This window comes from Balearica regulorum, chromosome 15 (genome assembly GCF_011004875.1).
Source record: "Balearica regulorum gibbericeps isolate bBalReg1 chromosome 15, bBalReg1.pri, whole genome shotgun sequence".
In the NCBI taxonomy this organism is placed as follows: Eukaryota; Metazoa; Chordata; class Aves; order Gruiformes; family Gruidae; genus Balearica; species Balearica regulorum.
Window position 1 is genome coordinate 1,311,647 of NC_046198.1, and position 25,224 is coordinate 1,336,870.

The 25,224-nt window shown below is 48.2% G+C and overlaps 1 protein-coding gene across 1 annotated transcript in view; it reads right to left on the bottom strand.

The window, feature by feature from the left end:
- The window catches only part of RAB40C (RAB40C, member RAS oncogene family), a 37,218-nt gene that overhangs the window by 8,650 nt on the left and 3,344 nt on the right, over positions 1-25,224 (bottom strand). Inside the window, exons 3-4 of the mRNA XM_075768127.1 lie at positions 8,527-8,587; positions 6,300-6,360 (exon numbers count right to left, since the gene is read on the bottom strand). Coding sequence (XP_075624242.1) covers positions 6,300-6,360; positions 8,527-8,587 — 122 coding nt within the window. The remainder of the gene's footprint in view (positions 1-6,299; positions 6,361-8,526; positions 8,588-25,224) is intronic.

Here is a 25,224-nt window from a genome sequence, read left to right on the forward strand (position 1 = left end):
TCCTCCTCCTTCCCAGCACAGGTAGTAAGACCAGCTTTACTTTTACCCAGCAGAAGATGGAGGAGGCAGTCTTAAAAACCTCTGGCCAGCCTGCGGTGCTGCCAGATAACCTCCTACTTCTTCCAAGTAGCGCTGGCACGCTCCAGACACCACGTTTCTAGAGCACACATCCCAAATACAGTTTGTCATTACCATTTTCTCCCTGAGACAGAACAGTTCACAGACATGCAGGCAGACAGGGAGCTGGCTCCATCTCTGCAGACACTTCCAAGTAAGATCTGTTGGTTTTTTCAGTTTCTTTTTAAAAAATGTCTCCTTTGGAATAACACGCACAGAATTTTAATTTACTCAACTAGACAAATGAACAGTTTCCCATTTGCAGCCTAAATTGTTCTCGAAGTGTCTAGATGGCTGCCAACACCATAATATCTCCACACCTCTCAAGTTTTAGTTTCCCAAAGCACCTTTATAAGCATTATATATGCCAGGTTCCCACAGCACGAAGCAAAAAGCTGCACCTTCAGGTTCTCAGATCAAGGGTATTCTGGAGCCCTCACCAACCCTCCAACTTTTTTCTTTTTCTCCTCAACCTGCCTACAGGCTTCTCTGCGTGAGGTGGAAGATGACTGGATTCACCCCCAGACCTGTCTTGGGTCTTTTCACAATTGATTTTCAAAGTTCACTTCCACTCTGGTTTTGTTCCACGCTACTGGCATTGGCACGACCCTAAGCATACCAGCGACAGACATTTCCACATGAGTACGTTGCGTAGTGAACAAGGAACACAGATCATCTGTTATCAAATCCAGCAGCACACGTGGACACTTACTCTGCCAAAACCCAAACTGGTTTTCAGCAGGAGCTTACAAGAACCAAGGGGGGGGGGGGGTGTGTGCAAAAAAAAAAAAAGTATCATCCCTGTCTGCTTGCTGCAGGTTTAGAGCAGGGTTACGAGCAATAAGCTTCTCAAGGCGAGAGGGAAGCAGCATGCTCACTCATCAGTGCAAAGCAGACGTCTCCAAGAAGGCTTCTCAGATCACCAGTTACTCGCACAAGCACGCAAGAACATGGCCGGGGGGAGCAAGCGCTCGCACGACTGCCAAGGGCTTCAGCTCAGTGTAGGCAGATGGCAGGGTGGCCAGGAAAGCGTCACTCACTGGCTTTCTCCACCGATGGAGAAAAGCTGTTGCTGAGGAAGCCTGGAAGACCCCCTCAGACTGGATTTCTCGGGCCCACAGGACGAATTAAACCATAAACAAAGATCTAGCGTTGACAGCAACCAGAACACTTTGTCTCTCCTGCCTGCTCTTTTGGAGCTACATTCAGTCACGGCTTTCCAGCTGGCACCTCGGACCTTGGCTCTCGGGCAATTACATCCTGCTGCCTAAGCATTTCCCAATAGCACAACACGCTGCGGGGGTTTACCTATCACTAAACTTTTGAGAAACATTTTCATGGGCAGGGCAGACTCCTCCAGCAGCTGGACAACCCCAGAATGACCTGCAGCAGGTAAGGTATTTGCAGCAACCAAGAAAGTCATAAGGTAGAGCAAGGGCTACGTCTCAGTCTGCTGAGCTGCCAGAAAAGCCACCACCTTCCTGCATACTAAGAAGCCCTGAACGGGATAAACAGCAACTACTCAAGTCACCTGGCTGAGCAGAACTCAAAATATTCATTATTCTGTTAGGGCTACAACTTTGCTGTAGAGATGGGAGCATTTGTCAACATTGCTTATGGATTCCCACAGATGGTCTGAAACTATTCATGAAGGAACTTCTGTATCACACTGTCTGGGAAGAGTTGGCAAGCCATGTTTCCAGAAACAGTTTAAATCAGTGGCACATGAGAACGTCAGGAATGATACTGGCACTGCTTCTTCCTTGCTAGATCAGAAAGCACCATCACAACACTCTTTCTCCCCTCAGTGATGACTCTTGGAATAGCTTGCATTAGCTCACAGCAGCCAGAAGACCCACAGCTGCGCGCACCAGTTGAGATCAGCACGCCAGCTCTGCCGTCAATGTGATTGTGACCTTATAACCAAGCAGAAAAAGCCAAAGAGAAGTCCAAGAGCCAAATAAAAAGATTTCTGAAGCACCTTTAAGCACCACTAAATGCCTTTCACCATACGCAACGCCACAACAATTAATATAAAAATCCTTCTGCAACACAGCGAGCTCCAGACCCCCTGAGTTTGTTTTACAGGTCGCAATGCTGCTGGGTTTCCACCTCTACCCTCCCTCGGGCCCACAGTCACCGTGCTGTGGCCTGCACACTCTCCCTGCCCTCCCAGTGCTCTGCTCTCCCAGACACGATGGCTCCTTCTTTGCCCCAAAGCGAATCCCTGAAGCAGTCAGGATCTGCTGGCCCAACAGACCCTGAAGAGGAAGGGATGATGAAAGCATCCGTGACAGAAGGGAAACTCAAACCCCAGGGAAGCAAGAAGAAAAAAGGAAGGGGGTCCCAGGCACACCAGGACACCGCCAGTCTCCACCTTGAGCCAAAGAGCTCTTTGCATCCCCGATGGGATCTGATCAGCTAGGCAGGGTAGGGAGGGAAAACAAGGCAGATCTGTGATCCTCACAGCAAATCCCAAGGCAAACATGGCTGGTCCACCTTGGCTGAAAGAAGGGACTGCTCCTCACTTGAAGCCAGCTCATCAAGGACAGTGAAGCTATTTTACTTTCCATGTTTTGAAGCGGAGGAAGTTCCTGCAAACATGAAAGCCACATGGCTACGTACCCAGGAACGGTGTGGAATCTAAACCGGGGAAGGAATTGGGGTGCTCAGGAAGAGTCCTTTCACTGGGGAGGGACCAGCCTGCAGTCCAGACTGAGCAAAGCTGTGCTGCAGGGGAAAGGAAGATTCCCGAGAAGGTCCACTCCCTATTTGGAGACTGTTTTTCCACTTTGCAACCTCTCCAGGCTTTACTTCAGAACATTCAATTCTTATCAGTGCACTCGAGAAACAATAAGGTTTGTGTGGGAAAGCCAGGGGTCCGTCCCTTACTTGAACCACTTTTCATACCAAGTGTTCTCATGAGCGCTGGCTATTCAGGCAGCGTCACCCTGTCCTCGGCCAGCCCCGTACGGGCTGCCAGGCTGCCCGGGGCAGCCTCCTGCTCTCACAGCTCACCCGTCAGAGTCCTCTTCGGAAACTTGTGCTTCAAGCTCCCCCTGTGCTCCTTACAGGAAGCTCAGGTCAGAGTCTCCCTCCTCTACTCAGTGAGATCCTTCTGCTAATTTTCAGTGTGAAGGTGCTCGCAGCCAGTTCATATTAAGCCGTTCTTGTACAAATATCACACTGCACTTTAAACAGAGCTTTTCCCACCCCAGCATCTCTTTCTCTGCTGTATTTATTCTTCCTGAGCTTTTGACTTGTTAGGTTAAAAAAGCTGTTTCTCTTGCCTCCAGCTGGATTTGCATCAGGCTTCCTACAGCAAAAGTCTTGAAGTCTGATGATACCAAGGGAGGAAAGCAGACAGATGAAGCAAAGAAGTCAGTACAGCACGCAGTATTAAATACTTCTTGAAGAAAGAAGAGAACTCAGGAGCATTTTATCTCTTTTCTCCCAAGACCATACTGGGTTGTCTTTATGCTAAGGCTACACCAGAAGAAGTTGGCTTCTGCATACTGAAAATAACTGGAGGCATTGGAGCCCATTCTTGCAGTCATACAGGCATTTGTTATTCGAAGCAAAGAGTCCTCTTGCTTTGGTTAGCCATTAAGAGTTTAAATTAAGATACTTTCTCCTTCCATTGAGAGATGCGGTGAGTTATTTAAGAGAGACAATACCTATTCCTGCTAATAGAGGGATATTGCTGTATCGCCACATGGGAGCCAGTCACTTGATGCTGAAACCAATCTATGTTTTACTCTGAGCCGCCTGGAGAAGACCGTACAAGGAGCCTAGGCATTAGTCTTCGAGAGGCATCCACTTTTCACCGTGCTCATCTTATGAGCACTTGCAGAGGGCCATGGAGATATTTCAGCCCTCCTCCTGCAGGGCAGGCTTGCTGTTAAGGGTTGTTTTGTTGTTTTTAAAGACAAGGGTCGACTGTTTTGGCAGCTCGGGATTAAGGCATCACAACAGAACTTTGGAAAAGGCCTTGGTTGCACAAGCAGAATGCAGGCCTGGAGGAAAAGGCGTAAGCTACACCTAGCTGCGCAAGTAAGCTCCATACCCCAGCATTCAGCAATAAAGCATTCACGTTAAAGGTCCCTCTGCCTGGCTGATGAGAGACGCTCGCAATAAGCCTCAGATGGACTCCTTGGAAGGGCAGGCAGGTAAGATGGACAAGGCAAGCCTTGCAGATGTGCAGGTGAGAGTTCCTAAAGCAATGCTGATAAATACAGAAAGGCAAGATGTTGCCTTCAAAGCAAAGAAGGTCAAGAACTTCGTTCTGAGGAAGGAAGATAAAAGCAATCCATTTCAAGCTTCAGGTCAGCCAGATACAGGACACCTATGGCATCCAGTGTCAAACGTAGCGTCCAGGGAGAACGGGCGGCAGGAACACAATGGACACCTCGTGCAAGTGCCTTACAGCTCCACTGCAGTTTCTAGACAGATGCGTACCTGTCTCTCCAGCCAATTTAAGTACTCTCCTCACTACTTATTTCACCTTTCTGTCTGCCCCAGTTTGCTGTACAGCAGCAGCAGCTACAAATTCTGGCACATGGGTGCAGGCTCTGCTGGGTGCTGCCCTGTGGAGACACGGCACTTGCTCTGAGGAGCTCACACCTACACGAAGGGGAGAAAGTCTTCTCCGCAGCAGCCTGGAAAAGCTGGTCATGCTGCACGTACAGGGTAAAAGCTCTTAAATGACATTTCTGGACACATGAGTTGGGAAGCCTGCTGCTTTCTATTCCCAATTTGATCTGGGTATCTGACACAGCAAAGTCTCAGAAAAAGACTGACCAAAGCTTAGTTATGTGGTCATCAGAAAACCACACTGACCGATTCTATTCGTTTATAACTGGTAAGGGAAGTGACGTGGTCTCAAGCCCACAGGTTATGTTAGGACTGGAGCTCTAGATTTTTCTGAAATGTAGTAAGGGTAGAGGGAAGCTTAAAGATGAACTCACATACGGGACTGAGCATGCGAACGGGAGATCCCGTACTCTCCCACTGCAGAAGGCACGCTCCAAAACTCCTTGCCTTGCACTTCTGCAAGCACCAGGAAATTGGCCTCTGCTTCAAAGGAGCTACCTCAAAGCATCCACAACCCCAGAGATGTGCACGAACAAGAATAAACGAGACACTGCAGGAGATAGCAACAGCACATCCCAGGGAAAGTGCTCTCGTGTCTACAGCATGAGTGAATTTGCAGGCAGTCTCAGGGAAAGAGCATGATGGATTTTGCCAGTTAGCAAAGCAAAAGTCTACGGCTACAAGGAGCAAAAAGCCAAGAGCAATAGTGGCAAGTGTTTGAATTCAAGTGGCAAAGTTTCCCAAAGGCTGGGAAGCTGCCCGGATACTGGCACAGTCAGGAGGCTGATAGATAGCTTCCGACTCTTAGTGTCTAAGAGAGGAGAAATTTCCTCCAAAGTTTTCCAATTTGGAAAAAAAAGGAAAAATACAGTATTTCATTCAGCTTAAGGAGACTGTATCCTGGAGGGACCTTGTCATGTTACTAAAAGGACGACAACAAAACCGTAAGAAAGCTCTATTAACTAACAGCAGTTTTTCAGAGGACCACAAGATTTTTCTGTTGTTCAGAATAGAGATGCTGTTCTGGAGCAGGGCCCAAAGGAGAAACTCAAAATGTAACGCTCTATCTCGCGTTTTAAGGAATGTACTTTACGATCCAATTGAGCTGCTCTAGTTTCAAGTCTGCATCAAACATGCAAAAAGAGCCACCCTATTTTTGGAGCTGACTTGAAGGCAACACAGACTGGCAGAACTCAATTGGGAAAGCCAGTGTCATATTTAAACAAATTTGACAAAACTCAGAAAGAACGAGCTCCCACATTAAAGCTCAGGCAGATGTAGAGTTAGAATTGTCTTGTCCTCTACAACCCTGTCTTCTCAGCCCTTCTCTAGAAACTAATACTGAATACAGTCTGTACCAGACCTTTTCTGTAGAGGTCCAGGAAAGTCTGTCATTCGCTCCTCTCTCTCCCACCATTTCATAAAAACAGAAGCAAGACGCCACGCAGTGCTTCTTGGCATGTACATAGATCCCATCCTTTTGATGATTGATGCGTTCCTCTTCAGAGCTGTTTACTAAGGCGTGAGAGGTTTTTACAGCCTAAAGGAAAAGCAAGCGTGCCCCATCAAATCACGAGAGCAGCACTTACCTGGGCTCCTCTAGAGTAGGATCTGAAAATGGTGCAAAATCTTCCTTGCCCTGATGTGTCCCTGCAACAAAGAAAAGTTACAGCCATGAAATCTGGAGAATCAAGTCCCATACTGCACATCTCCTGTTGGACCTTAAAAAAAAAAAAAAAAAAGGCAGCATTGATCTTGTCAGATCTTTAGAAGATGCACAGTACCCAAACTGCTCTACAGTGTTTTTTGGGAAGGATCAGTGGGTGTATCACACCTTTGGTTACAGTCAGACACACTCCAGAGGTCCTCGCTGTCATCGTGCTTCCCATGGAGAAGGTACAAACCAAAACCACTCAGCTTATGATGTACGAGGATGCAAGTCATTTTACTCCCTTGGGCAAAGGATTTTCTCTCTAGTTCCCTACGGTCCACGGGAGTTCAAAGTCAGAGTGAGACTGCAGACCTCTCCTAGTCATGGAGAACAGCTGACCTATCGTAAAATGAACATAACCACTCAAGATAGGAGAAATTGTCTTGCAATGTCTAGTTTCACTTATTTTTTTCAAACAGGTTTTAACCAAAAATGAAAGGAAGTATCTTTATACCCGGATCTCTGACAGACCCGGTCGATCATCCCCTACAGAGAGCTCAGGACTATGGAACAGCGTTTCTAACTGCAACTCTTGACGTGGTATAACTGACTCTGCCTACACTACCAGCACCTCTCAGTGCCTGCGGGAACATCTGGGGCAGCAAAGCCAGAGCCCAGCACACTGATTTAACCAGTATATACCCTGAAATGTGTCAGGGTAATCACAGGCACGTTATGATGTTTGTCATATCTATTCACCGGGCCAGAATAGAAGACACTTTAATGACCACGAAGAAGCCCGATGAATCCCTCAGCCCCAGATTTGCACCAGCTACATGAAAAAGGCACTGACCTTAAGTTCAGGACAATTGTTCTTTCAGATCTAAAGCTTTCAAGGATCATATTCTTGGTCCTGGACATCAATCTAACAGCCTGTGCTTACATCTCCTTCTCCCCCAACAATCAAATATATTGGGTTGCATGAGGAAAATAATGGTAAAAGATTACACTAAGGCATCTTAAACCAATGCTACTAGCTTTTCAGGTTTTGTGCTGGTTCTCCAGCTCAAGAATTACCGTATTAGGAAAAAAAAAAAAAAAAAAAAAAAAAAAAAAAAAAAGAAAAAGAGTGTTTCAAGAGGGAAGCAGAAAGTAACTACACACTTGGGATTGAAATGTTAAAATAGACATCTTACAAGAGAGACAAAAGAGTATAAGTGGCACATACAAACATACAAGCTAGAAGAGATAAATTAGCTGCTTCTGTTCTTTTGTAAGAAAAATGAGGACATGCAGCTTCAGAGACCAGGTGTATAATTAAACACAAAGCTGTATGCTGCTAGAGTCAGTCACCGAGACCAAGAACATGGTGTTCATTCCTATTTAACCATTCACACAGACTACTAATATTCCTGTTACTTGGCACAAGCGTTGGTAAAGGGGCTCTTTAACTTCATGTCTTAGGGCCTGTGTCATTCCCTACTAGATCCAGGTGAAACCCAGAATAGGGGCAGGCTACCTATCCTTCCTCCTTCAGCTACAGGATGCTCCGTCAGCTTCTCAGCAGGTTAAACCTCAGGCAAAACTGGGCCAGGAGGACTCCAGATCTCCGCTTGGTGCTGACAGATAAGGGTCAGCCCTCCCATGCGGCATTCTCCCATCTCCATCCCAGTGTCAGGTCACTCCAGTAAATCCTGCTCTCCAGAGGCTGACCGTGCTCAGACAATAACTGTGAGGTCTATTCATTCCTCTTGTTTTAATTTTCTCCAGTCATTCAGAAATATCCAGATTCACCCATTTTTTTCCTCCTCCTTTCCTATTCTCTTGCCTATATTTCTCATCCTAGGATTTCAAGGAAAATCTAGTATTTCTTCAAAATAGTACTGTTCCCTCAGTGATGGAGAGCTGTGTGGGAACACGGTTGGATATGACAAAGACCGAAATCGGACTATTCCAGCAGAGAACGGCATGCTGTTTGTGCTACTCCATCAACAGAAAGAGGTCTGGTTGGCTAGAGCAACTCGCTGGTGAGAGTGGCTAGGGGATCCTGCGCGCCTGGGGATGCTCTGCGCTCCCCGCAGCTCCGTACAGCATCCGACAAGCAGCACCACAGCCCCTGCTCGCTGGTCCTGCGCTCGCAGCCGAAGCGGCTCAGAAACACTCACCAGAGTTCCAGCTTGACCCTTCTGCCGTCCAACAAGATAGTAGTGGTCTTGTAGTCGATTCCTGAAAGGAAACCAATAAAAAGCTGAGCAAACACCGAGCAGATCTTCAGAGACTGACAAGAAATCTGCTCTGCCCACCCGGATCTATCACTTCATGTTTACAGAAAGTGATGTTTTCTGCCCCCTGCCCTGCTGCGTGTTTGTGGAAGGCTACAGAGGCTTGATAGAAATAGACCATTGCTTCAAGGCAAAGACTACTCTTGCGGAGCTCCATCCCTCCTCCCTAAAAATACAGTTAACCCCTAGATTGCTTCTTACTTCTCCATTGTGGCATAAAACCAGTTAGGACTCGAGCTAGAGGAGATTCAGTGGTCTGTAGCATTATCCCAAGTGACAGTGTTAAATTACAGACTTTTAAGGGGTGAGCCAATTTAGAAGCTTCTCTGCCAAGTCAGCCTGCAGACCCATCATCTCTCAAACATCCAAAGGACGTTTTAGGAGGTGGGTGATATTGAAAGCCTGTCCAGAGGTTGCCGTTTCTTCTTCTGAGCAGCTCTCAGGTGTCTATCACACAGGGTCAGGTAAGGCAGAAAGCAATTCCCTTTTATCTGAGAAGGCAGCACGGACAACTACTTTTGGTAGAGCTATAGCACCACAGCAGCAGAAAGCCCTCCAAACCACCTCACCAGGCTGCGCTGACGAGTGACTTGTTTGCACAAGGGATGCCCAACATCTTCAGATACACAAAGACTTTATTAAAAACTGGGGGCCTGTCTCACATTCAGAGAAGTTTAAGAAGAAAAGGGCAACTCCACTCGCAAGCAACACGTCCAAACGGAGCCGAACACACCGCTCCCGGGGCCCCAGGCACAGGAGGGAATTGGCACGACTACACCTCCCACCTCCTTCCCCCAAGCCAAGGGGCACCAGGTGCCCAGGAAAAGCAGCTCCTCCAGTTAATAAGCTTCAAGTGTATGGAAGCTGCTTAAACAAAGCACCACGCACCATTACTGCACACCCACTAAAGCATAAACTAATTTACAATCATCTTTAATAAAGCAGAGTCGCTTCGCTCTGATTAGATCAACTTTATTTTTTCCTCTTGCCAATAGATATCAAACTTTGAATCTATATTAAAAACCCACAGTTGTGTTACAACCTGTATTTCCCTTTTCCTGCAAGGAGAATCCTGCCCCCATAACCAAACAGACAAGTTTGTCAATAAAGCAAATGGATTTCTCTGAGTCATCAGCAGGAGCTCCCTGTTAGTGAAAAACAAATTAGATTTCAGCCTTCACAGGGTGCTATAAAAAGCAATAAAGATAATTATCTTAAATTCCAACTATTTCCAGCGCTTTATCACAGAAAATAGACAGTTTACATTTTATCTTCCTCCAGAGACAAGTGAATGATCTGTATTTATTTTCATAAATCTCCCTGGTCCCCAGGGATGGCGAGCAGCAGTGAGAGCAAGGCTGCTCCACAACCAGGCGGGAGCACCCAGACATCTCCCCTCCGAGTTCCAGAACCAGGATCATCCCCTGGCACAGGCTGGTGGGCCGTTAGGGAAGGGGCTAATTAAGCCCACTGCCCTGTTTCAGATGCAAAATCCTCAGAGACTCTGCTCCACGCAGAGCTGCCCCATTTCTCGTTAGGCACAAGAGTTCCCCGCAGTCCTCGGCACCCTCCGTGCCAGCAGCCCAGGCGCACGGACAGAGCGGTTGCGTGCGAGCACCAAGGAGGGGGAATAACGACACCATTTTTGGGGCACAGAGGGCACACACTTCCAAAAAATGAAACAATCGATCGACTATCAGCTCTTAGAAGTGAGAGAGGTTCAGCTGGATTGGAAAGAGAATAAAACTCGTTCATGGGAACGCCAAACACTCAAACCCACAAATGCCTTCATTAGGCTCCACGCTCACGAGTTGCCCAGCCTACATCCCCAGCATTAGGGAATGGGGGTTCCCTGTCACAAATATACACGGCTCAGTCACCAGGACATTGCTTTGAATACCCATGTCCATCTGCAACTGCACCACATACGAGCAACGCCGGCTTTGGCGGAACAATACGGCCATCACCAAAACGAGCAACCAGCAGAAAACAGCACTGGAAAACTTCCCGAGCTCCTGTTGCAACTGCTCCTCGCTCCAAAGATGCTCAGGGAACGTAAGTAGGCAAAGCAGACGTCCTTCACATCCTTCGCAGTGATGTCTACGGTTGGAAGAGGAGGTTTGCAAGGTGGAGGGAGGGAAGCACGAGGTGGGTGGTTGTACTCGCCCCTGCAGATATTCCTTCTCAGGGGACAGGCAGGGATGGCAGCCCATCGCTTGTGCGGGAAATTAATAGAGCTCACCACGGCGGAGCGGCTCTGGCAGACTCTCCAGGCACCTGCTGCCCACCACATTTGACGTCAAATGCCGAATGCAAAAGCACAGAGAAAGGAAAGTACCAAATCTCCCTCTTCACGTTTCCAGACAGTTCCCATCAGCTGGTTTCGCTGCCTGGCCTGAGTCCGTGTCTTTGGGCAGAACTTCTCTCCTTGCCGGAGGTGAAGGGTGAGGATTGCACCCCTGCGGTACTGCCACGAAACCGGCCTGAGGAACGCATGTACACTCGAGTTAAAAGCAAAGCTGTTTTGACTTTTAATTCTAGGCTACAGTCAGCTTTTAAGTAGTATCTGGTAATACGGGCTGGAGGAAAGCGATACACTTTTTAACTTGCATATGCCCAAACTGGGACTAGGGACCAAATTTACAAAAAGTTTTTGAGCAAACTACCTACAAGATCACTGATAAGGACAAAACCCGCACAACTGCAACATTCGGGAGAAAATTTCAGCTTCCCTCTTCCATAAACGCTCAGTGCATCAGGACAGCTCAAAGGGACTCCCTTTAAAGCTAGCATGCCACTTTTTTTTTTTTAAATTAATTAGCTTTTTTTTTTTTTTTTAACCTGGTTAGCAGTCGGAGCAGAAGAGAGCTCTGCTGTAGCTGCACAGGATGGCTGTGGCTCACTGGTGCTAGAAAACCCAGTCACAGATGCCCTTAGAATTGCGGGACTGGCCGCAGCGACTAACACTGGGACTGGCCACCTCGCAGCTGGTACCCTGCTACTGTAGTGCCAGCACCACACAGCAGTTTCTGGAGCGGTAGCCCAACACATACACCCCCCCATTTCCAGCTGACATGGCAGCCAAGCAGCCCAGCTTCCTTTCCTAGGCCTAGCCTACGGCTCAAGCTCAGCCTTGGCTTGCCCCTTGTCCCAGGGACCTGGGGACAGAGGGCCACAGCAGCCACTAGATGCCACCAGTGCACAGAGGCCACTGGCAGTGTGACAGCGGGTGCAGAGCGTGCCGTGGCCGTGCTGCTCCTCCGCCTTTTCATTTCAGGCAGCTCAGGCGCCAATAAGTTAAGGGAAGTTTTTAAAATTTAATTTCTGTAGTTGACAGGGTTTCCCCCACCTGAGCATCACCTCTGCTCGCAGCCAAGCACAGCTCATCTCGAGACTGACATTTATTCTCTGCCAGAACGTGCTTTGATGCCCCGGAAAGGATGTGTTGCTACAAACCCCACGCGATGCTCCTGCGGCACACGCAGCAGCAGCACACCCGCCGACTCGCCACCAGCAGCTGCCTCCGTAACCCTGCCTGGCCCTCGGGGCACGCAGCACCGGGGAAAAGAAAACAGTCTTGTTTAAAGCTTATTTTACATCAACCAATCTCTTTCTTGACCAATATCTGGCATGATGCAACAAAATGCACAAGGCTTGGAAAACAAGTCTGGGCTGTTCTCTCTAATTTAGCATTCAGGCCGACTCCTCTGCTATTTTTCCAGTCCTGCTTTAGACTCCTACTTACGCTGACGCCATCTCAATCCCACTTCTCAAGCAGCGAGCTGACCCGGCACGGGGCGCTCTGCAAAGCGATCCGCTGTCACCAAGCCTGATGTCAGACACCCATCTCCCCTCCGCAGAGCCGGGTTTCACACTCCTGGGCAAGACTCCAGGGAATTCCAAACCTCTATTTCTTTTGCCAATTGGTGTAAGGAAAACCTAAGCAAGCAAGCCATTTTCCCACGGGATGTGTTATAGGGAACTCTGGCCTCTTCCAAATTATTCACACAAAGAGCGCAGCACAGTTTGCACCAATATGACCTGAAAAACCCCACACCCAACCTTAGTTTTCACCCAAAAGATTATACCTGATGTGAACAGCAAAAATAAAACCCCTCCAAGAGAAATGACAATTTTCTTCCATCACTTAACACTACTTTGTATCAGGCTGTCAGTCCCCCTTCCTCTTGGAATTCTCTCTGCTCTGCCAAGCCCCTGAACTGCATCTGCACGAGCAGCAGCATGCCGAAAACACAACGGAGGCAGCAAGCAAGCAGATACATGGACCTGGAAGTCGCACTGGAAAAGGTAGAAGGACAAGGGAGTTATGTATTTTCTGCTACTCTCAGGCTCTTCCTTTAAACAGATTAATATCTCAGGAAAATTGCTTTAAATAGCTCAAGTGAACAAGGCTCTATAAATATTTACTGCTGCAAGCACAACAGCTTCTTGGCTTTGTGTAGGTTTTTCTTTTAGCAAAAAGGAGAGAATTTTGCAATTGTAGACTCTCAAGATGACTCTGCCCTAACGCCTGGCTGGGCGGGAGACCAGAAGGGTCGTCTCCCCTTAAAAATGTAGATTTGAGGAAAAACTCACAGCAGTAAGAGCAGCGCACGCCTTTGTCCCCCTTCAGCTTCCCAAGGCCATCCTTGCTCAGTGCTGGGGTGAGAGCGATTCCAGCTCTCAGTGTGATCCTAGAGCCAATGCTGCATTTTAGGTTATTGGCCCAAATCAACTGTCCTCCTCCAGAGATGCTCTAATGATCCAACCCTCAACTAACAGCTTCACTGCACATACACAAATATCAAGAAGGTACAACTAGGAGGAGCTCCGTGACAGAGGGACGAAGGGACTTGTCCCACATTAAGAAAAGCCATCAGCAGGTTCTCCTGCAACCTTCCACACAAGCTGGGCTGCAGCAACGTCTCCAGTGGCTTTGAGAAGAGCATACTTGATTCACAAATCTGGGGCAGAAGACATTCCAGGTGATGCTCAAAAAAAAATCTCTTCCCAAAGGGGGGAAAAAAAAAATTTCAATCAATGCGCTCAAGTGAGACTGATGTAATTTTAAGACAAGCTTGCTTCCCTGCCGAGAGGGACTCTACTTATCACTCAAAGTCATTTACAGTTTGCATGAATCAGATCGGCCAAAGATGCTTTTGCCACCTCATTTCTCAAACGGCTTGTTTTCTGCTTGTGGGAGCTGGGAATCCACCACCTTGCTTTCTGTTACTCCACCCACAACAAAACCCAATACACGTTATTTGAACTTCATTAAAAATATAATCAGCTCCCCTAGCTTACAGATATGTGCTGTACAATGCCAGCTCAGCTTTTCTTTTTTTTTTTTTCCTTAAATTAAATTGGGTTCAGTTTGTTTATAATTCAACAGAAGTCAACCAACCCATTTGCAAAGTGATATATAAGGTCAATAGGCAAAACTTGAGGTGTACAGTGATGATGAGCCAAGACCAATCCTTTACTCAATGCATTATATAAATAAGAAAAGAAGATAAATTGAGTAGACTTTTGTTCCCTGTCTGACTAATGCTGCTTTTTGGCAGACTGTTAGTTCATCTATAGACATAATTAAGCCAGAGTGGCTCCATTCTGCAACTCTCCTAATAACGACGGCACGTGAGTCCTCAGTGGAGGACTGATGAGCGAGATGTGGCTGGTCTGTTGGCACTTCTAGAATAACACTCTGCTTTAGAGAGAAATTTTAATACTGGCTCAACAAGCCACCAGAAACACTCATCGTGTCACCGCAGTGCCTCACCCAGTAAGCCTGGTGATGGACTTTCATTTGTGTCTGTCATTAGTTCAGCCAAAGCCACCACACCACAAGCGTCTAACTGAAAATGCTGGATTTTCCCCCAAAGCGCCCCCAAACGCTTCTGTTCTCCTACAGGTCATCAGCTCTGCTGAGTCCAGAATAAGGTCTAGAACTTCTTAAGAGGTCATCTTAAAAATCTGCAGGACTAACGCCACACTGACCAGCGACTGCTGGGAGGAGGGGAGAGCGTGGGGCTGGAATAAAAAAATAAATAAATAGAGAATACACATCAAATATTGAATTTGCTGAGATTGCACAGTGAACTCAAGTAACCAGCTATGAAGGGCTGGCCATGCTGCATGGCATTTAAGAGGATCCTTGTGAGAAAGTGATGTAGGTCTCTGCGAGCAGCTGGCAAATCAATAACTGAAAAATTTAAAGGCATGCCTTGATTATAAAACAGGCAAACACTATCGAGAGTATCGAGCAAACCCTGTTTCTCCTGGAGCAGCACTGAGAATACCTCCCACTCAGTACAGTGGACTTCACAGACAAATTGCAACGCATTTGTAACCAAGTGTCACGGAAATCCTTACTTAATACACAAGGATCAGAAGCCGTAATCATCCAGCGTGCAGCTGGTCTTGCGGCAGTGAAAACATTCATTTAAAAGTATATAAACACTAAGAAATGCTTTAGAGTGGGTCAAGGGATGTAAATAATTTTTTCCTTCCCCTTTGAAAAAGGAGAAAGTTAAGAAGCTTTATTGCAGACTCATTCGTAACAGCAAGGACTCCAAGAGCTGCGGCTAAGCAGAGACAGGTAAATTTAGTTTAAAACCTTTATCACCAGTTCAGACAATGCCGTGGGTGCCAGCAACAACACCATAACCAACTGTGAATTTCTGGGAAGATGTGAAGTACACACGAGAGCCCTGGCCCCTCCTCAGCAGTCCCTTACTGGCCAGACAATCGCTCACCGGCAGCCCGACCAGGCTCCCCGGGACAGCCCCCAAGGGGTCCGGGAAGGGTGTCCCCTTCTCCGAGACCCTCTTGCAGGGCTGGCAGAGCCTGGCTGGGTATCGCTCGGGCTCCCCAGCCCTCCTTCGGTGCACCTTTGGGGATGTGCAGGCAGGTTTTTTAATCACATAAGCTAGCAGCTGTCTTATTTGTGCGTGCAAGATGTAAGCTGCTGAAAGGTGCGTCCCTCCCTCGCCCTCCTAAGGGCTTCTGCAAACCTTCCAGCTAGATTAAAAGAGGAGAATCCAACCAATTAGTCTGTGCAAAAAACAGCGCAGTGACCGTGCCTCTGCCTGTACAACAGACCTGGTGACTGGAGCCTTTCGTGCTCCGGTAAGTTCAGCCTAAAGCCATTAGTGCAGAAATTAATTTATCCCAAAGGCCAGCAATACCTGAGCAGTGTCCAAAGACGGCTGTTCGTTTTACCGAGTCCCTGGGTGTCACAGACACTAACTAGACCTCTCTCAGCCGTGACTCTTGCAGCCCAGTTTTAAAATGGAAAGCCCCATCCCATGTGTCCAGGCATCACACGAGGCTGCTTGGCTCCTTCGGAAAGCCGGAGCGACTGCGGCATGCCACACACACGGGAAGAGCGGCCGGCAATGGCTGGCAAATCGACCCCGGCCAATGATTTCATAGGGGCACGTTAACGACGAAAAGCACTAACTGTTTCCCACGGGGCAGCAGCACTGCCCCACACCCAGCAGCAGGGAGCCCAAGGGGCTGGCGTGCCACACTTTCCCCAAAACCAAATGAGTGGAGATGGTCTCACCCCTGCCGAGTGCGGAGAAAGGGCAGAAGCAGCAACATCCAGCCAGTCCCGTCCTCACCAACAAGCCGAAGAGAACGAACGAGGGAAGAGAAGTGCTGGGACGTCACCAAATTGAAGCCAAAAGGGGGGTGCAGTAGCTCCAGCTCTGCACTGGGACACGACAGCAGACCAGCTCCAGAGTAAGAGCATCATTCTCACTTCCAGGCCTCGGCATGCAAAAACCCCACCCCAAAACCAAGGCAAAACCCCAGAGACCACCCCCTGCCCCCCACAGCCCCACAAGCGAGTGCGGTTTGGTTGACAGCAGGAGTTTGGACGGCAAGGACACTGGCACGGCAGCTCACACCACCGCCTGAGCCAAGAGCCTCCCCGTCAGGTTGTTTCAGGGTGAAATAACCCCCCACCCGCAGGGTGGGATCCACAAGCAGTGCTCCCACATCCTGCACCTTTTCCTTTAAGAACGGTTTATGGCAAGATAGTCACTAAATGTCAACCTACAGCTACTATCAGCAGCCAAGTTGCTCTAAGAAGCAGAATATGAAGCCAGGACATGCTATGAGTGTAGATCAAAATGCCTTATTTTAGGCGTTTGGTTTTTTTTTTTTTTTCATGCCTTCACCAGCCTGTGAGTAAAAGGGCAGCCTGGGCTGAAGACTCATATCAGAATTGTTCGCTTCTGGGCAAAAGTCGATACAGAAAGGCTTGTCGTTTCATTTCTAGTCAAACGAGGCAGATGGTTACGGAAGTTACAGCCAGCCAGGAGTTGCCAGCTGTTGAACGTACGTTCAAAGCAAACAGGTTTTTCACCGCAGCGTGCAACAACTGAATGTGTTAGTCCAGCACCCAAATCTGCTCCTAGGCAGAAGGCAGCTGCTGGGGCCAGCACCCAAGTAATGCCTGCACCAACGACACAGGGGCAGAGATCCTCTGAAGTAATTTAAAAAACAGACAGTAGCATCTGTACGTAGAAGACACTACCAGTACATCACCTTTCACTGCAGCTCCTACTATTAACTTAGAGGAGTGGTTATTTTCTTCATCATCTGTAAGTGATAACAAATTGTTTGAGAAAAAAAAAAGTGGTATGAGCACATAAACACTAGCTGATGAAAAAAGTGAATTAAGCTATTCAAATAACAACTGATGAAGTCACCCGACCTTAAAAAGTGTGTACAACAGCATATTAAGAGCAGCAATTTAGCTAGTCAGCTCAGAGCTGTAAGCCACAGAAAAAATCCCTTCCAAACAACGCATGAGCTCATCAGTTTGAGTCACTACCTACTCTTTAGATAGACGAACAACAAATTATCTCCATCAACAACAGGAGTTCAACAAAACATATGCTTGAAAACAAAGGTGGATCCATCCCAGGTCTGTGTCTTTTGGCGTCAGCATTTACCTCTGCAGTATCGCTGCTTTGTTTTAAGCAGGGTGACAAAAGTTCCCGAACAGCATCGCTGCAAAGCACCCCCAGCTCCCACCTGCAGAGCTGGAGCTGAGGGTCAGACAGCACATGCTTTTACCACTGTCCTCCTGTCCTGCCTCGTAGCAGAGCAGCCACCCTGGGAACAGGAACAAGAGGTCTCGGTTCTTCCCGGGCATGCAGAGACCAGTGCCGCTCCCGCACGGCGCTGGCTGGGGTAGAGGCAAGCCATCTGCTCAAGCTTTCGTCATCTCCTGCTCACATGGCAAATACAAAATCCACTCCTGCTGCACAAGTCGACGGGAGGTAATGAGGAGCTTCCGATTATTTGACGGTGCAGCAGATGAGTTTCAGCTGGTTTGAGCCGAGGAGTTCAGCCCCCTGCGCACGGCCAGGAGCCCACGTCCCCGAGTGAAGCGAAGCTCAGCACGCGAGCTCCTGCCAACTCAAGGGAGCTGCCGCCGCACTTGGCAGCTCTGCGCGATACATCCAACAAGCTGCCAAGCATCTCGTACAGAGACGCGTAGAAACAGAGAGAACAAACGCCTTTCAATTATTTGAATTACCCAAATTTGTAGATTTTCTCCCCAAAATCATACTCCATCTTCCACTCATACCCGCTGCATTTCAACTGAGATTTAGATTTTCGATTTAGACTGGAAGCCTTTCACAAAAACGCTGCTCGCATCACTTTGTTCCCAGGCATCTTCATCTACAGCTGAGGGCTCGTAGGTGGGGATCTCGGACAAATAATTGCTCGTTTGGTTTTGCAACCAGCCAAAAGCAAAACACTTATTTTGAGACCTCTAGGAAGCCCAGACATGCAGAAGATTTCACTTGTCCGCTGTCCGCTCCACAGCCCAGCAGCGTGTTGCAGCTACGTGGTCTTCACACAGAGGAACTCTGTTCTGGGCTCATTTAAGGATGACAACTGCATCTGAAAACGGCATTTGAAGCCAGAAGCAAATCTGTTCCTAAAGCTCGAACAATTTCAGCGGACACCCGGGAAGCCACAGAAACAGTCAAAAGTCAGTCCAGAATTGGGGATGTTAAGTGGATTTGTGCTTTAGAAGAAAATCAAGAATGATTTTATGCACAGAAGCGACAACAAACAAAAGAGTTTCTTCATGCTTTGCAGTTCAGATCTCCATAAAAACTATCCAGCTGCACACAGAAACAAAGACGGCCTATGAGGAAAATCAAAGGGCACCATAACAATCTTCATTGTTGCTGGATTACGATACACACACCAAGATATGCTTGGAGACAAAAAAAAAACCCCCACAACGCTCAAAAAAAATCCAAGTATTTGTCCAAAATACCTTTAATATCAGGATATCGAAGAAGTTCACCTTCTGCATTTCCACCTCTCCACACCGTGCACGTTAACACATGGGAAATGCTGCTCTACAGCACCAGATCTTCACGGCATCACCACCAGGCTGACCCGCGTGCCACCGTGTACGAGGTGCCGGGCTCAAGGATCCTGCACGTGGATCCAGACGCACACGGCGGTAGTTTCTGATTGATATGTGTCCGCAGTCCCTCCTGCCACCCACACCCTGCTCGCTGCTCAATGCCGGTTGGCATCTCCAGGTTTTGCCATTTAAAGGGTCACGTTGCAACACCGCAACAGAGGCGGCCAGCAATGACGGAGCCGTTTCCAGTCTGATGCCATACACCCAAATGTCGGGAAAGAAGGCTACAGCATTTCAGCTGGGCGTAGGCAGGTTAAGCACGCACGCCTGCCAAGCACATGTACTTGGAACTCCCGGAACAGCTACGGAGAGACCACGTACCATGAATCACACCGGCTCTTGAATTTGGTCTCACTTTACCGAGCGTGAGCCCCATGCCAGAAAGGGACCGTTCCACGCTGGAAGCATCTGGACAGCAACTAGCGCTGGCGTCACATTTCGATGCGCTGTTTCCAGCGATGACAACAGATCTCCAGGGATCTGACCTACAACACATTGCTGTGTACACCCAACAGCCCCTCCTTGCCCTTAAATGATCGGCGAGCACTCCTCTACACACCTGTACAAAGTGTGCCGTCTCACAGCGGCTCTACAGCAGCTCTCAACAGTCCAAACTCATGTTTTCAAACCCTCCACTCTCGGCCCAAACTGGAGCCTCCCAGGTCCTCTCCTCCTCCTGACCTACAGGTGTTGCAGGACAAAGATCTCACCCCTGCTACCATGGCTGCAACTCCGAAGCACAACTGTTGCTGCTACCAGGAGAAAGCCAGCATTTTGCATTTTTAAAAATAGAAGAAAAAAAATTAGAAATTGAATTTTTAACCTTGTAATACAGATGACACCTACAAGAACATAAGCGTTTCTCAGCCTAAGGAGGCATTTCACAGCAAACACCCGTTTTCTAGCAGGGCGAGCGGCACAGACAAGGCTCTCGGGTTAGGTAAGATCAACCCCACAGAGTTTTATCTCCTGGTGCCGTAGCACAGACCTGCGCACTGTTTCCTGTAGGGATTTTACCATCGAGTTATTTAAGCAGATTCTCAGCATAAGAACAGGTCTTGGGACAAGAAGAGATGATTTAAGATGAAGTAAACAGGTCAGACAAAATAGTGGGGTGGGGATTTTTTTTGGTTTGTTTTTGAAGGTGTTTGTTTTCACGTAGTTAGGTCTCCTGTCCACTCCTCCAGAGCCATGGGCAAAATGGACGCCGGCCTGTTGCTGTTAAAACCGGTACAAAAGCAAACAGAAGACAGGTAGTTTCTGTGTACATCACTTGGGGTGTGCACAGAGAGCAATCATTTGCAAAGACAGGAAAGTGGTACAATAAAAACTCCAAAAGGGCCAGGGGACTCAGAAGCCGGGCTGAAAAATAAGTTAAAATGGTATCTCTAAAATGAGGTTATTTTTTTTTTTTTAAATCTGCATTTTCTTTAAGAGGAAATTATTCCAGAGATGCACAGCACCTTCTATTAAACTGCCAGTTAAATACAGCCTTTCAGTGTCCCCTTCTGCCTGTCTCCTCTGTAACCACTCAGGGTTTAAACTGCAAGTATTTTGTTTGAATAGCATGAGGATATTTGTCCAAATTCAACACCTGATACTGGAACAGCTGCAGCACTGCACAGCACATACAGGACATTAATCGCAGAGTCAAAGTTTTAAAATGATACAACATTGTCTCATTTCTCAGTGGGGTGATGGAAATGAGACAAAGAGGAGGTAGAAAAAGAGGAAGAAAATTTAAAAAGCTATGGCTACGTAAAAAACGGTCTCAGCAAAGAGAAGCTCCATAGGAACAAACAATCTGAGAGCCGATGTTGCAATCTAACTACAACTTTTGCAGAAACAGATCTCCTTGATGGGGGCCCTAGCCTTGAGCCACAATCATCTACGCCCCAGGAAAATTTCCCTTTCAGGTGAGTCCCAACTCACAGCCAAGCACTTAGCAGAACAGAGCCGAAGATTTTCACATCGGAGCTTCCTTCCTCCTCCCCTGCCTGCAATCAAGTAGAAATTGGTATGACATAATGCTTCTGTATCGCTGCTTGTCTCGTGCCGAGCCTGGGCTGCTGGAGGAAGGTGAGGGGTACAGGGAAAGAAAATGAGATTTTAAAAAGCAAGGTTATAAAACCTCAGCTCCCAAACCTAAGCTCATAGTGTAGTTATTTTCAAGTGCAAGGGAAAGATGCTCCGCTCTTCCGAGAGAGGGAGGCTGCTGGAAGAAAACATGCCAGGGAACAGCTGGAAACAAAAGCTGAAGGAGACAGGGCGGAGGAGGAGGAGACATTTTCCATGGGCTTTCCTATGCAGCTTATATACCGAAACAACCGAACAAAAAAACCCCAAAAAACCAAACACCAAAACCCCAAATGCCAACAGAAGTGGACGATGCCATCACAGGATCTGGATAGAGCAAAACCTACCTGCTTTTAAAATATAGAAAATACAGAGAAACTTTTAATCCCAGTTATTAGGAGAATATTCCACCCATTTCAGATTTATACTGCTCAGTTCACATCACCTTTGTGCCCTTAAGGCTCAGAAACACGTTAACAGTCATGTAAAGGCAAAGCTTTTATATAAGGGATTACAGGTGGCGAGAACTGCCCAGTGTAATCGAGAACTTTGCAGAATAACTCCCCAGCTTTAGAAAAAATACAACAAAAAACCACATCCCTCCTGAAACAGCCCTCCTACTGTGCTGTGCACCCTTAGTCCTGACTTGAGAGAGAGCTGAAGATATCAAAACCCGCCAGACACTCAGTTTGGGGGGTGGTTTTTGTTTTGATAGGGTTTTTTGATTGTTTGTTTGCTTTGTTTTGGGTTCGTTTCATTTTAAGTTTAAGCCACAGCTAGTTAGGCCCACATCAAACAGAGACGGTGGCTCAATACTGTATGTTTGGAAATACTTTTCACACAAAGGATAAGTAGTAAACGATGGAGAAATAAGAGATGCTGGAGTCATTTCTCAGCCAAAGCCTGCTCTGATGAGATCAGTTTTGCGTCCTCGATGACAGGGAAGCCGACATCCCTGAAGGACACTGATGCAAGTGCTGGCAGGCACAGGAGATTGCTGCAACAACCGCTCTCCACTCCGCCAGAAAGAGATTTCCAGCAGCACGACAGGCACGATCCAGCTGGAGAATTCCCTGCAGCTCAACTCTGCAGCCACTATGGGCATGTGATGGCAAGGCTGCGCTTAGAACATTTTGCCTCAGTCCCCCTCGCATCAGAGCTCTGAAACCTCAAAATAAAACATTATTCCAATTAATACAGTCATGACAGAAAATAAACAGCAGTTTCCACTGGCGTGTAGCATTTGAAACAGCAACCCAGCCCAGCCGGACGGCTTGTGTCTACCATCGACGGGGACAACGCTGCTCTGGCAGACAGCGGGAAAGCACCTGGTGGCACATGGCCAGGCGAGGAGGAGGAGGCAGCAGCAAAGCAGCACCAGGATCAATGTTTCCCGCCCCGTCGATGCCAAAGAGAGCCCTGACACACCACAGCAACATAAGCATTCAGCTGCAATCTCAAGGCTGTGCTCAGCATCTGTACCTCTCATGTCTACACCCAGAAGGTGCCACCACATCAGTGCTGCTCCCTCGAGGTTTTACGGAACACAGGTACACCCAGCAACTGCTTCTTGTATGCTCAAGAAGGGGGGGCTAGATGCTGTCTGGTATTTACAGAGGTCCTGTCCTTACAGGAGCTGCAGAAGTTTAAAGCAGAACTGCTTGGCCGCACACTTCGTTAGGGCTTGGGAAAAGCGAACCAGTGATGGCAAACTCTGCAGCAGCGAGGCAGAACCTCCAACCAAACACAGAGGCTGAGAAGCAAGAGATCACCTCCCTGATCAGTCTTGGAACTTGACAGGCAAGGAGCAGAAGCATCGAGAAGCATCCCCTCGCCATGGCAGCGAGGAAGACGATACAACGCACCCCTTTACCTCCACCCCTGCATACGCTGGTTGTGGTGCAGATGGTCTCCTGGTTGGCAAGTAACTAACTTGAAGACTGCTATAAAGCAGAGCAGTTCTACAGGTGACATTTCTGGATGTACACTGGAGCACTGAGGGGTCACAGTGCATGTTTCAGAAGGAGGTACAGTAAGACATGCAAAAAAAAAAAAAAGTTGCTGCAGAGAAAGACTTGAAAAGCACAGCTTAGGGACCTCCAAATTTAGACAGCTGCACAAAAACAACCAGAGGGAAAAGACATCCAAAGATGTGGGTCACTCAAATAACCTGGTAATTAAACGGCAGTGGTGAGGTCCCGCGGCAAACAGCACTGACTGGGAGGGTCCGACCACCTCCTGGGGCTGAGCAGCGGCTTCTGCCGCCCCTTGTTAACGCCGCCTGTCCCTGCCCTCCCGGCCAGGGAAAGGGCACAACGCTGCGCTGCCCTGGACCTTGCTCCTTGCACGGACACCAAGCCGTGGTGCCCTCCCCACCCCTGCACAAAACCTGAATTCCTTGCACTTCTGCTATGGAGGAAGAGGTCTTGGGAAAGATCCAAACAGTTTTTATCCAAACCATAGAACCTGTCGGTTGCTATTGCAACTGAGCACTTCAGTTGCCTCTTTCCTAACATCTGCTTGAGTCTTTGGATAGCAGTGGGGTAACAGAGCACCTAAGGACGGTGCTCAGATAAAGGCATTAAGCCCCACCTAAGGGATGGGGTCGAAACAAGGCGCAGGGGCTCACTGCATTAGGGCTGGTCACAGCACCATCCCTGCGGCAGGGCAACGCCTTCAGTGTGGCTTTCACGTGCTCTTTGAGGAGATCAGAGTGCGGACATAAGGCTTCCTTCTCATCCCTTTCTTAACACAAGCTGAGGACAGTGAAAAAAAATAAAAATCCGTTCCCCTTCCAATCAAAGCCATCTGCTCAGAAACACGTTCTACTCCTTCCCTAACACACGTTTCTCCTTTCCTATGGGAACGGCAGCAGGTGAGGGGGAAGGCTGCCCCAGAAAAAGCCCTCCATCACGTGAGGATGCAGCACATCACATTAACGTCTGCGTGGTGAGACCAGCCCCAGCCCTATTTCTGGTGCACGCAGGGCACCCTCTCATACGGCAGCAATGGCACCCATGCCCGCCAAGCGCTCCCGGGCAAGGGGTCCTCCTCCCAACTCACCGGGTGTTGATGCAGCCCGAGCAGGGCAGGCTTCTCAAGCAAGCCAACAAACCAGCTGGGCAAGATCATTTCAGCACAAGCACATGAATAACTAGATATTCCAGAGTGGATGTATGACACAGTAGTGACAAAGTCACAGGTCCTTCGGGTGAGGAACAGCCTTGTCTTCCTTTTGCAGGACACACACACCGCCCCTACTTTCCCACGCAGCTCCACCACATCTCATTGTCCAAAAGCACCCTGTGACCAGAGACATTTCTGTCCTGCTTTGGTACTTGGGGAAGGGTAAGGACAGATCCCAAGGGGGCAATTTAAGCATTGAAGTGACAAGCTATCTGTGTAGGTGACTTGTATCTGTGAGCAAGGCACAGTTTTGCTCTGAGTCAGCTGTAACACAGTGGCTCACAGCACAGGAGCCAGAGCTGCCCTCCCACGTACCTTGGGAGAAGGAGCGAGTGCCAAGAGGAGAGGGCATTTGGGGAAAAGGCAGGATATTTGGTTCCCATGTGAGGTCCTCTCCCTGTCAATAGCAGCAGTCAGGCTTCAAGAAGGGCACCCTGCCTCCATCACTGCAGATTTGGGGAGGGGGGAGGTGAAAGCTGGGAAGGAAGACAACACTAGAAGCCCAAAAGAACATTAATTTCTCCCAAAAGCCCACATTTTTGCCAAAACACTAGTAAGAAGGCTTAATTCAGAGCCTTTTGCGGCTGGCCAAGAAAAAGTAAAAGTCCGCCCCAGTTACAAACCCTCCTGGGGCTGGGAGGTGACAACATCCAACCACAGGACACAAACAACACTCCTGGGGGCACGGGGTGCTTGGCCTGATGCTCCTGGAGACCAATACACTCGGTAACTTCAGTGTGAACCTATTAAGAAAGACATAGGTGACAAGCGGACCTCAAATCCCTCCTCAAAATGCTGTTTTTAAGTCACCAGAAGTTCTGTACCCAGTGCCCTCGCAGCTTGGGTGCAGC